Raw genomic sequence first — 13,401 nt, 5'->3', positions numbered from 1 at the left:
TAGAGCGGGTTGTCCACTAATCAGAAGGTCGGTGGTTCAATCCCCGGCTCCTCCAGTCCGCATGTCGAAGTGTCCTTGGGCAAGATACTGAACCCCAAATTGCTCCCGATGGTTGCACCAGCACCCTGCGTGGTAGCTTGCCGCCATCGGTGTATGAATGTATGGGTGAATGTAGGCATTGTTGTAAAGTGCTTTGAGTGGTCGGTAGACTAGAAAAGCGCTATATAAATGCAGTCCATTTACCATTTTAGATGATGGTTTCCCTTATGATTCCTGACTTTCTGGACTTCACAGTATGTGCAGTCTTGTGATCTGCTAATAGGACTGACAGAGGCTGAAGGAGGAGAATGTCCACCTCAACAGGAGAATTTTACACTCATTATCTGACTGCTGCAGAAAGCCAAATAGGGCATTTTCACACCTAGTTTGTTTGGAGCCTTTATTTCGGACCCTGGAGTGTTTTCCCCCCCAAGTTCAGTTTGTTTGGGCATATATGAACGCAGCAATCGCACTCAGGTGCGGACCAGAACAAGTGGAGTGAGACCATGCTGGTCTCAGTCCACTTCCAAACAAACTGGCGCGGTTCCTTGGTAGTGAGAATGCAATGCGAATTCGGCCAAAGGACCGAACTCGCTATGATAAACATGCCACGGCCTATAATATCACCTAAGCAAGCTGACCTGATGCATCTTCTGAGTAGACGGAGGTGGTGTCTGGAAACAGTGTGTCTTTGTAGAATCAAATGCAGCAACACATTGTTTTCAGACGCAGCCTTGATTCACGTTCAAGTTGAATATTCTGCTCATGCAGTAAACACTGGTGTACAAACCAGAGAATAACAGCAAAGACAATAACCTGTCCACGCTGCTGGTGTGCAAGTCTATGCTCCACTGTGTTCCTGTGTTTTGTTTTGTTTTTTTCCAGGAAGTACAGAATTCCCGCACAAAAATTCTGACCAATGAGAGACCAGTTTGATCGCGAATGGGGTTTGTTTACACATCTTGGTCCGCTTAGAAATATTGCTGTGTGAAAAGAAACCGAACCAAGGGTTAACTGCAACATTGTAACAAATTAGTCGCTGATACGGAACAAAGCAAACGAACTACAGGTGTGAAAACGCTCTAAGACTTTTTCAATACTTTTTTTTTTAATGCTACCTGGAAACCACTTTATAAACCAAAATAAAGAAACAAAACCAGTCAATTTCCCAATTTTTTGGGGGAAATGCAGCACACAAAAACCTGTCACTGTATGGTGGAAAAAGATAAGACCCTTATTAACTGTATTTAAGACGTTTTAATACTTTTAAGACCTTAAATTTAGATCATTTAAGACTTTCAGACTTTTGAAGAAACTGTTCTCCTGGAAACCTGCTCTCGAAGGAAATGTGGCAATTTAGTTAAATGACTCCTATTAAAAGAAGAATAGCATAGGTGGAAGAAAGGTCAGTTAATAAAACAATGGAAGAGAGCTGGTGGAAAGATGATATGTGTGTGGTATATGGCAAATTTGGCAAAACTGAATCTGTTGTTACATTTGGGAGTGGGAAGCAGTCTGTGTGAAGACCATTCATGTCTGACAAAATTCAGACTATACTCCCATTAGACGATTACATGCAGCAGACATGCAAGCAGCTTCCGCATCAACTCCTCTGCATCTAAACCCACTCCAATATCCCAACACTGAAGATCCATAAAGATATTCCATTCATGTCCCCCTGCTGATATAGCAACCACCATAAAGACACTCAGGGGAGAAGAAACAGTGTAGAAGCAACTCTGTAAATAACCAGAAGCAAGTCCATAAAAGTGAGTTTTTCATTGTGATTTGGAACAAGTTACTGACTTGTAAAAGCAGAGGTGGGACCGAGTTCACTATGCTCGAGTCCCAGGTCCCAGGTTCAAGTCTTGAGGTTCAAGTCTCAAGTCAAGTCTCATATCTAAATGTAGATCACCAAGTCAAGTCCATGTCATTAATGTCAAGTCTCAAGTCTAAATGTAGAACAGCAAGTCAAGTCAGAACAAATCAAGAGTCCAGTATCAATTTAATATCTTAAAGAAAACTAAATATCTAGGACTTTTCAATGCAATATGGTTTTAATAGGATAAAAACTTGGTAAGAGCATCATGAGTTTGATTTCTATAATCAGTTTCAACTTCAATAAATTCAATCATTCCATACAAATTCAGAAAACAGAATTTAAATTCAGTCGTCTGCTGGAACAAATCTCATCACTTTCAATCTAAGTCATTTACACAAACACAAGATCTCAAGTCAAGACTTTAGAAACCTTTTCAAGTCATCAAAGTACAAGTCAAAGTCAAGTCCCAAGTCACCAGAGCCCAAGTCAAGTCTTCATTTCATGCATCAAGTGAAGTCGCTAGCAATTAAACCTGTGACTCAAGTCTGAGTCCCACCTCTGTTTAAAAGTTAAAAAAAAAGTTTTTTTTAAATTCTGAAACTCTCAGGTAGTTACAGGGCTAATGTACCACCTCCATGTTCAGGTTAGGAGCCTCCCTGCAGCATTTTGTATACGTTTTAAATCAGAGAGAGACTTTTGAGTTAAGCAGGTGAAAAGAGAGTTACAGTAATCTTAACTCTTCTAAACAAGTAAAAGAATATGATCTTTTCCAGGTCATCACAGTTAAAAAAAAAAAGGAGTTCATTTCACCCATAGGACTGAAACTTTTGCCCCTAATGTGTGTTAAACTGAATTCTATCGCTATTACAGAGGTAGAAATGCCAGATGTTCTACCCATGTGTTGCTTTCCCCTGAAGTCCTTTTACCTATTTCTGGGATACTGTCCGTTTTATCATGCGCTTGTTAAATGCTTGTTGGACCTCAGAGTATAGTCTGAAGCCCAGATGAAACTCTGGTCCATGAATTGGTTGTCTGGTGACAGCCATACAAACATCAGCTAAATTTAGCCGCTGCTAAGGCTAAAAGCATCAGAGTGATTGGCGCAGGTTTCAAAATGCACAACCAAATCATTTTAAATCAATTATGTGTACAATTAGACACATCGACCAAGTACCAACAACAATATATTTAAGAAAAGAGAGAAGGAAACTTGAATGATTCCCATGGGGAAATTGGAGCAGCAGAGAAAAGCAGCAAGAAAAGTGAAATATAAGTGAGAATATTACAAATAGGCGGAATTAAACATAATGCAACTGACAATTCCAACATGTCAAGAACATGTGAAGTGGTAATGCGTGAATAAAAAGTATGAAAAAATATGAATTACAGGTTAACGGTGTGCAAAGCAACAGCAGAACACACAAAGAAAATAAATATGAAAATATGTATGATATGAAAATATACCAGAAAAATTTAATATATGCAGTATGAAATAAGTGAAAAGTCTTGTCACATTCTGCACAATGTGAAGCAAAATTGGAAAAAAGGCCACCTTTCTTATGCTGTTCCATTAAATTCACATGCATTAAACATGATATATTTTTTTTTTAAATGGTCAGCTACACCAGTGGTTCTCAACGTGGGGTCCGGGGACCACCAGGGATCCTTGAAGGGGTTCCAGGGGGTCCCCAGCAAATTGATGAATTGTTAAACTTCACCATTATTTCATTTACAAGAAGTTAACACAATTAGAGAATGTAGAAGAATGACTGTTTTGATCATAGTTTCTCTGTTATCTCTCTACCTACAATACAGATAGTCATGGAATTCTGGACAAAATCATATCAAACAATAAAAATATTCTCAGGTTTGGGGTCCGAGAGATAAAATCTGATCAAATGGGGGTCCGTGGCCCTAATGTGTACTAAATTAGGGGTCCTTGATATGAAAAAGGTTGAGAATCGCTGACCTACACTAACCTAAGCTGAAGTGCCAGCAGCATGTTGTGAAACATCCCTTGCTGCTGATGTCTGCCTGCTGCTGGCCATAATTACAGAGCGGCTGCCTGTTGTTCTAGCTGCTCATTACATTTTGCTGTGAACAATGCCTCGCAGGCAGCCTCTGGAAATGCCTGGCTGTCGGAGGAGTCGCGCCGTCGTATCGTAAACACACACACACACACACACACACACACACACACACACACACACACACACACACACACACATTTGAAACGATGACAGGTCCCATGGGGCTACAGAGTGGAGATGATAGGTTGGAGATACTGCTGCTGGCTCCACCATTCAGCACCATTAAACACATGCAAATCAATGAGAGGCTGTGTATTTGTGTGTGTGTGTGTGTGTCTATAAAATAGATAAGACACGGGGAAAAAGTGCCAGTGAGCAATAATAAAAACAAGAGATTGTGCCGATCTAAGCAGGGGGATACTGAGAGTGTGTATGCGTGTGTGTGTGCCTCCCTATCTCCCACTGCAGCTAATGTCATAACCCGCAGCAGCAGCAGCAGCAGCGAGGAAGAGTGTGTGTATATGTGTGTGTGTGTGTGTGTGTGTGTGTCCATTTTATATCCGAGTTTATCTGCATCTAATCACTTCTTGGTTTACGGCTTTACGGTGCACTGTTTATATCGGCCTCTTTCTCACGCAAAGGGAGGAGTGTGTGTCTGCGCGCTGCCATCCAGGCCACATATCTTATGCTAAGTGCTACCTGCTGAGGGACAAATCAATTCACTCACTGGCATTTGGGGCCGCTGATCCATACAAAGAGGAGAGGAGGAGGAGGAGGAAGAGGAGGAAGAGGGAGATGGACAGCTGACTCATCAGCTCCCAGCAAAAAAACAACAACAGAAAACTCATCACTGAGATGAGAGCTGAGAGGACACACACACACATACACACACACACCTGCTGCATTTGTGAGTGCATTGACACCTTGTTAACACTAGAGGGCACTCCATTCACAAAGAACGGGCTCTGATGGCCGAAGTGGGAAAAAAAAAAAAAGTGACTGACATGCTCAACAGCACTTCAGCAGTGACTTGATTCAGTCACTTTGCTCTCCCACCATTCAGAAATACAGGGAAGACAAGAGAGAGGCTATGGAGAGAGAGACAGAGAGAGAGAGAGAGCGAGAGAGACAATGAGGTGATATAGATTTGCTTTGGCAAGTCCCATCAGCTCGCTAACTCACATCTCTGAACAAATAAAGCTCGACTGGGATTTGAATTAGTGCATCAGTGTGAGTCACCTCCGACTGCTGGATGGTGTGTGTGTGTGTGTGTGTCTGTGTGTGTGTGTGTGTCAGAGGGAAGAAGGAGAAGGGAGGAAAAACAGAGAGAGTAAGAGAGATGTTATGTTTCATTACCAAGAGTGTGTGATGTCAAGTAAAATGCTTTATTCCATTTCAACTTTCCTGCATGGGCACACACAGACCAACAGACCCACACGCTCTCTCTCTCTCTCTCTCTCTCTCTCACACACACACACACACACTATAGCATAGCCATGATTGTCCGCTGTGTTTTTACATCTTCCACATGGATCTCAATCATGAAAATTACATTTCTTACTTGTGTGTGGCACCGTTTTATCTCGTTATGCATCCCGTACGCAATCTTATCTAACTTACGATGATCCGCCTCGCACAGACACGCGTGATAACCGCTATTATCACCATCAACAATACTAAAGGGAGGGAGGGAGGGAGGGGGAGCGCGCACGTGGATACGCCCGTGCATTTAAATGCTGCATGCGTTCCCATGCCTCACACAGATCCACAGCATGTAGAACAAAGAGTTTCTGCTGTGACGATTCCTCACCGCTGCAGCCATCTCCCTTTTCTTCCCTCCTCCACTGTCCAACATGATCAATGTCTCCGAACCAAAAAGCGGTATAAGGCACTAAGTCAATTTTAGAACAGGAAAGCGCCTTCGGTGTTTTATTCTGAACTCTAAAAGGTAGCGATTGGGTGACTTTGGGCAGCGGTGCAGAAGAGGTATATGGAGCGTACCCCCAACTCTTCTAATGAGGCACATCCTAAGACAGTTCCCACTGCGGCCCTGATAGAAAATTTCACGACTTGTTCCATGACTTTCCTTAACCAGGTCGAAGTGCTTCCTTGACCTAAACAAGTGAGTCCTTCCTGGTTTATTAATAATGTTTTTTCAGCTCAGAAAAGGTCTAGTGTTGACTCCAGTCGGGCTGGAAACCATCTAATGTAACGGATGTGTGAAACAAGCTGGAAAACACATTCCGCTCCATAAATCCCATGGCCAGAGCGAACCCTGCTAATAACACCATTGACTTCCATTGGAGTGGTCTAGGTGTTTGGTCCCATTAGCGGTAGGTAGTGCTTAGAAATTGGAGAGGGTCGAGCTTGTATCAAATAAGCCCCAACACTGTCAACTGGTGTTAAAATATGGTGTTCAGCGGCATTGAAATACACTTGGAGAGTCCAGCGAAACACCGCTCCAGACCTTTTCAGTACCACTCTATTCCGAGGCACACCTGATTATTGATTGCTTGGAAATGTCACCGGCAAGCCCTGTATATCACACAGGAGGAGATATAAAGGAAAAGATAAGGAGCCGCTGGCCAAGAAGCAAACTGCATTAACGTTGAAGGGCAGAGAGCGTGATCGGAGGCTGATTTTATTTGATAGTAACGGAGGTAGTGCGATACTTATGTTGTACATTGATTTGGGTTTGCCTATGGGTTTCCCTGGATTCATGTCCTCTAGTGCTGAGGTAGTGTTTGTTTTACACAAGTACATACAGAAAAAAGGAGGGTCCTTCTAAGGGTTCCTTGGTTAGGGTCGTGTTTCTATGCATATGGAACCATAACGACTCAAATAATCCCCATTTGTCAGAATAAAAAAAGACATTTGGAGTATTCATGCTTTCTCAAATGGTTCTTTCCAGCACCATAAAGGGTCTATGTTGAACCATTTGAACATAGTGCTATAGAGAACCTGTCTAAAATGGTTCTCAAAACAGGTTTTATATAGCACCAGAAAGTTGTTCTTCAGGCGTGTACCACAGCAGAACCCATTTTGGTGCTATAAAGAACCTTTTGAATGGTTCTCTATAGCACCATGTTCAAATGGTTCTACATAGACCCTTTATGGTGCTGTAAAGAACTGTTTAAGAAAGTATGAAATGCCCCAAATCAGTAGTCTTAGAAGAACTTTTGAAGAACTACATTCTGATTTAGTAGATTTACTAGGTTTTTATTTTAACAAATCTGAGGGATCAGTGAGTCATTACAATTCTAGAAACACTTCCCTAACCAAAGACCACTTATTTTTCTGTGTGTGCTTTTAGTATCAGACTTATAATACTATTATTAGACAGGGTTTTTCCTGCTGTGAGTCCATGAGCAGCGTTGGTGTCAATTCACTCTCAATTCAACTGGTCATTCAAGAAATTCTAGAAAGTGAAAACTGAGAAAGTTTTGACATAAAATGCATGTTGAATTTGATTTCTTTATGTTGGAAATGACAGATAATCAATATAGCACTCACTGCGACACTTGGCGCAGCGTCCCTTGTCGTACTCCAGCAGGTCCAGGGTCCGGCTTCGTTCGCTGACCGACCGCCTCTGGCTGCCTTCCCTCAGCCGAGCTGCCTCCTCTTTGGCATACACCCCCAGCTCCTGGGTGTAGCGCCCATACATCTGGAAACACACACACACACACATAGAGTATGTTAGAGCAAGGGCATTAGGTAAGGTATTCAGTAAACACACTCTCTCAGACACACACAGCCTGTAGGTGTTCATAGGTGTTCGATACAGGAGCTTGGGAAGAAGGAGCTGTTCTTTGGCAAACACACAAAGACACACACTTTTCTCAAATGCACATACACAGAAGGTGAGAGGAAGAACTATAAATAAATGGGTTAAATATGCACACAAGCACAGAAATACAAAAAAAACCTTAAAACTCAGTAGGGTGTACAGAAAGAAAAAAGTTGTTTAAGAAGTGTCCACATACACCTAGATATTGTCATGAATCTGAGGGTTTAACTATAGATTATCTACCAACAGATAACCCTAACTATAGATTATCTACCAATAGATGGGGATAAATAACAAATCAAAGCTCTAAGTGTTTGTTTTGACCATTCCCAAGACAATCCATGATTTACCAATGCACAGGGTATGATGTAACTAGCTCTCGTGCCATTTTAGGAGAGCACCTATGTAAAATCCTAGCTTGGATGTTCAAGGAAAGAAGGTGAGAGCGGATATGTCACTGGGTTAACAGGTGTTTGGCTGAACAGAACTATAGTCACCTCCATTACCTTGTACCTGAATTTTGGCTTGTACCTAGTTCACAACATTGCCCAATAAATTCTAAACTCACTACTTGCCTCAACAATAATACATCTAACAGTACGTCAAACTATGGTAAGTCTGTTGAACTAGATGGACTGGTATCAGACAGCAACAACCACATAAACATGTAAGCGTTCTACCAGAGAAAATTTGGTTTATTCAAATGGCGGCCATATTTGATTTATAGCATACTCGGGCTGGGAAACCCTACCCAGAAGACAGTTAGACAGATGGAAACAGAGACAAACTCAACTCGTCTTTGGACAAAAATTAATTACAATATGCACCAAAATTACTGCCGTGAGATGAGCACAGCTAGAGACCAAATTATCCAAGAAGGTCCAAATCAAAGGCTCCAACAACCAGATTGATGGGTACATCGATAACGTTGGATAATGTTAGCAGTCAACTACTTAATGTTGTTAACATTATATTTATCTCCAAACCAGCTGGGTCTGTTGTGTAAGCTGTAGCTAACAACTAGTTTTTAACAGCAGTAGTTTTAACCAGTTAAAGTCACCAAGGCTAGTGTTAGCTAGCAGACACAGCTAACATCAACAATTTGACTGTCAAAGAAGAGCCACTAAGGATATGAAGTATAATGTTAGTATATTGCTAATAGTAAAGAAAGGCTGTTAACGGTGACATTAAGAATTCAACCTAGTTGGTTTGGAGATGATTATAACTCAGTTAACAACATGAAGTAGCTTGGTAACATTAGCTAACGTTATGAATCAACATCAGTGATGTTACTTCCATCCAGTTGCTGTTGCCTTCGATTTGGACCTTCTCCAGCTCTGCTCATCTCTATATTTTAAACTTTTTGTCAAATTTTTTGGTTGGCTTTGCCTCTGCTTCCATCTACTTTGGCGTCTTCTATGTAGGGTTTCCTACCCGGCGTAAATCAGATGTGGCTAAAGTGACTTGGTGAAAGAAGTAGGGGGATGCAGAAACTAGTCTAGCAAGACAAGGGGACAAGGAACATCAGACAACCCAGACAGTGGCAGGGAGAGATCCAGCGCAGTGTTGCCGAATAGAGGCGCTTACTGTTGTTTTAACTGATAATGACCTGGGCCTTTGCCCCGTCTGGGCCTCCACCCTGCCTAAAGGTCAAAGGTCAGCCTACAGGTCAGTCTGCTGGAAGCCTAATGAATGACTGAAAAACACAGCCAGCGACAAGAGCGACAGTGGATCTCCCTCACACACACATACACAGTATTAATATACTGTAATGTAGGCTTCACGCCATGAGTGACTGTTAAATAATTCAAAAGATGTAAAAATAAAGCATTAATGTGTGTGCATATACACCCATCTGCTTCTATCCTTATGACAACCTGCCATTGACTACATTCATTCCCTAACCCTAACCCTAACCTTAAACCTAATCCTAAACTAACCCCATATACAAGTGGGAACTGGCAAAATGTCCTTACTTTGGACACACACACACACACACACACACACACTGTTGGCAGTGAACTCCGGCTCCTCATTGGCTGCAGACAGGCTAAGCCCCATTCTTTACTGTGACCCCAACACACCCACACCCACACATACATACACTCACACACTGACCCCCTACTCCCCACCCCACCTACATACTCTTCAACACAGACACACACACACACCCCACCAAGATGCCGAGTCAGCAGCAATAGAGACAGGAAGCGCTCAGTCCTGTACACCGCCCAGACAACGGCTCCCCCTCCCACAATGCCCCTGGGCAGCGGAGAGGAAGAGGAAGCACTAATGACTTCCTCCTGGCCACCAGTCACAGCGCAGCGAGGTATTCAAGTGCGCCTCAACGGGCCAATCAATCTTCAGGAACGAGCCAAGCTGAAAATTGAGGATGACTTGAGCAGCGAGAGAAGCGCTGATGGGCAATTTAATGGCTGATAAAATGAATAACAGTAGTAATAATCAACATTATCAACACCACAATACCCATATGCATACATAGGGTTATTATTATCATCATCCTGGTTGTCAGTGGACAGTTTAGTGTCCCATGATGGTCTAAATGCTGTTTTCAGAGGCTGAGAAGAATAATATTTTAGGGAAAACACCATATGCCAAGATCGGCATAAAAAATATCAACTGTCAGCAGTTTTAAAAATAAAAATTGAAAAATATTGGTACCGGCCTTCAAAAACGGGTCACACCCTAATACATACTCTTCCCTGTCATGCCACAGAGACGCCACTTTCCTTTTCATCTTGCCGTTTGTTTTAGACTTATACGGTCGCGCCTCCATCCCAAAACAAAAGGCAAATTTCCATTTCTGCTATAATAAACAAATGTTTGAATGTTGAAATACAAAACGTCCGGTGGTTGCCAACTTCAAGGAGCATTGCATGTACTCTACACACACACACAACAATTTTAAGAATCATACACATCCAGAATCAACAGGTTTGCTTGCAGGTGTCAGGATAAAACAGACACTGAAAGTACATTTCTGGGAACACGGCCCCTATGGCCTGATGGACGCCACTGTTTAGACAACAGAAACACACACACACACGCACTGCTGAACCGTGGATGACAGCGAGAGATAGCACCTGGCTGCGGCCACCTTTAGCACCTTGTAAACAGTCTGCCATGCACACAGAAGGACAGAGGGTTATTTATAGCCACACACACTCATTCTCCTGCAAGTAAACCTTACAGCTTCACCTCTGCTTTATTGGGGTCAACGATCACAATAGGCAGAAAGACAGTGGTACACAATTTGGAATTGTCGAACTGTCAGTCAAAGCAGAGAGAAGAAGGACAATTAAGTAAGGTAAGAGAGGAGGTAGATTAGATTTAACGTTCATTCAACCAGGCACATCATAACTAAAACAAATTCTTATTCACAAGGAAGGCCTGGCATGTTAATGAAGAGGAAGAGAGGACACAAAGGAGAGCGAGGGAATAAAGCAATGGAAAACAATTAAAAGTAGCAGGTTAAAAGCCCCAGTTCCCAATTCAGAAGATTTGCAACTTTCTTAATCCATTGTAAATCAAAACACTGGTTTGTTTTAATTGAGTTCAAATGTGTACAAGCCTTTTACAGCCTCAAAACATGTTAAGCTATCACATACTGTCAAGTCCCTCCAACAAAAGGTCTGGCAATACATTGAAAGTGCAAAAATGTCTTCAGTGGGAATCAAAACATAAACAAGGCCGGGGTTGGGGTGACAGTGATTCAACAGGGCCCCGCCATACTGCAAATACAGCTTGGGCCAGTAAACAAAGCCAAAGCGACTATATCCGCTCAATCAAAAGTGTGAAACGCTCAATCACGCTCAATCAAAAGTGTGAAACGGGATAAGATTAAGACTGAATAACGGTGTAAGAGGGATCGCACAGATAGCAGATAATAAAAACGGTGCTCAGATCACAAAGATGAAGATAAAAAAAAAGTAACCGAGTTGATAAAGAGACGGATTGACGCCGTTAGCTCATCGATGGAACATCACATTTGACAGCCTGAACAATAAAAGTTTTTTCACGTTGGTGCTCCTTTGACCACCGACTGGCAGGTGTCCTTAGAGACGTCCTTGTCCTTACATTAGAGGACATGGCAAGGCCAATCTGCATTTTATGATTGGTACCATCTGATAAAGTGAAGGCGGACTGTGGGAATGTATGAGGAGACAGAAGGAGCTACTGAGAGTCGGAGGGAGTTTCAGCGCACCGATTTGCCCCAGACGTTTTTCTTCTTGGTGGGCTGGAACGGCAGCTGAAACAGCATTTCCACCACTGACACAACAATAAAACTCTCCAGCGAAACCAAAGTGGCCCGTAACATCTATCCACTGCTAGGGAAACATTGTCAGTTCTTCTAGCTGTTAAGATGAATTGTAACGACAGCTTTGAATTCTCCCAAATGTGCATCGACACATTTTTTCACCAATACAAGTACAGAATACTTTGTATCGAGAATGCTTCGTACGAGTACCAATCAAGGTTCTAGTTAATTTACAGTCATTCATGCTGCCTAGTATTGTCCTAATACAAAACAATCACAAGTGCATCAATTTGCGTTTATTCATTTGATAAAATTATGCTGTGACCATTGTACAACAATCATCAATAAAATATTTGTTAAATGTCTTGATCAATCAATATATGGGGTAACCTAGGTTCCCTGTATTGGGATTATGTGTTTTATGTGCAATGTGTTTGTTTCTTTTTTAAAACTGAGCTACTATGATGCATAACAAATTTCAGAGAAATCTGGCAATGAAGTTCTATGGTATCGTATCGTTTTATTTGCTGATCCAAGAAGAAGTAGGCTAGTTGGCTGCTGGATCAGCACCGATCCCAATACTACAAATACCACCAGTGCACATACTGTATATGTATACCAGGCCATACGTGTTCATTTTGTACAATTGCACTTTGCTTTAACATGCGATGGCTGGTATTTGTGTTCATCAGTTATTGTGTAACAGCATATTTAACCCCTGTGTGTATGTGCATGAATGCGGGTATGTGCTTATGTCTGAACTACTAGAATAGGGATGTGGATAGTTCACTCATGGGATCAGTGTGTGTTCATAGACAATGTCAGGTAAGAGCCCATCTGCCTCTCATAAGATGGCCACTTGACCCCCAGACAACACAAGTCAAGTATAACACCGCCGAGCTGATGAGAAGACACCCCCCCCCCCCGACCAACCACCACCACCGTCAGAATAAACACACACTGCTCCTTCAGCGGGGAGCACTTGAAACTGGCTTATCAAAGGATCAGTGCTAGAAATAGGTGGCTTAACCAAACCGGGGAAGAGATGATGGATTTTTGTGGGGGGGGTGGAAAGAGAAGGAGGCAGGTGTGTCTGAGCATCTTTCAGGGGGTTAAGGGTTGGTACGAGCCTCTGAGCTGAGATCCCAAAGTCAGCAGCGGCCACTCCTTGGCAGAAATGATTAATTGGCTGACAAACCCAACAACAAACCTCACCTGATCCATGGGAAAGTCCAATATGAGACCAGGGAGGGAAAGAACGCAAAAACAGTGGGGAAACAGAAGAAAAAAAACAGAAGAACGAAAACATTTGGGGAGAGATCTGGGGTTTCCGACATCAAATGCCGACCGCCGTTTTACCCAAGATGCCGTTCTGCGTGGCACACTCGGCCGCATTCATGATCGTCAGCCCAAAGTTTTAATTAAGCAAGGAGACTTCAAACGC

General features: G+C 42.4%; 1 protein-coding gene across 1 annotated transcript in view; it reads right to left on the bottom strand.

Annotated features, from left to right (window-relative positions):
* Positions 1 to 13,401, bottom strand: part of LOC139927477 (chloride channel protein 2-like) — a 136,641-nt gene that overhangs the window by 83,107 nt on the left and 40,133 nt on the right. The window contains exon 2 of the mRNA XM_078284085.1: positions 7,405 to 7,555. Within this exon, the coding sequence (XP_078140211.1) occupies positions 7,405 to 7,555 (151 nt within the window). The remainder of the gene's footprint in view (positions 1 to 7,404; positions 7,556 to 13,401) is intronic.

Source organism: Centroberyx gerrardi, chromosome 6, assembly GCF_048128805.1.
Source record: "Centroberyx gerrardi isolate f3 chromosome 6, fCenGer3.hap1.cur.20231027, whole genome shotgun sequence".
Classification (NCBI taxonomy): domain Eukaryota; kingdom Metazoa; phylum Chordata; class Actinopteri; order Beryciformes; family Berycidae; genus Centroberyx; species Centroberyx gerrardi.
Note: the sequence above shows the minus strand (reverse complement) of the source record. Positions and strands in the feature narration are given on the sequence as shown.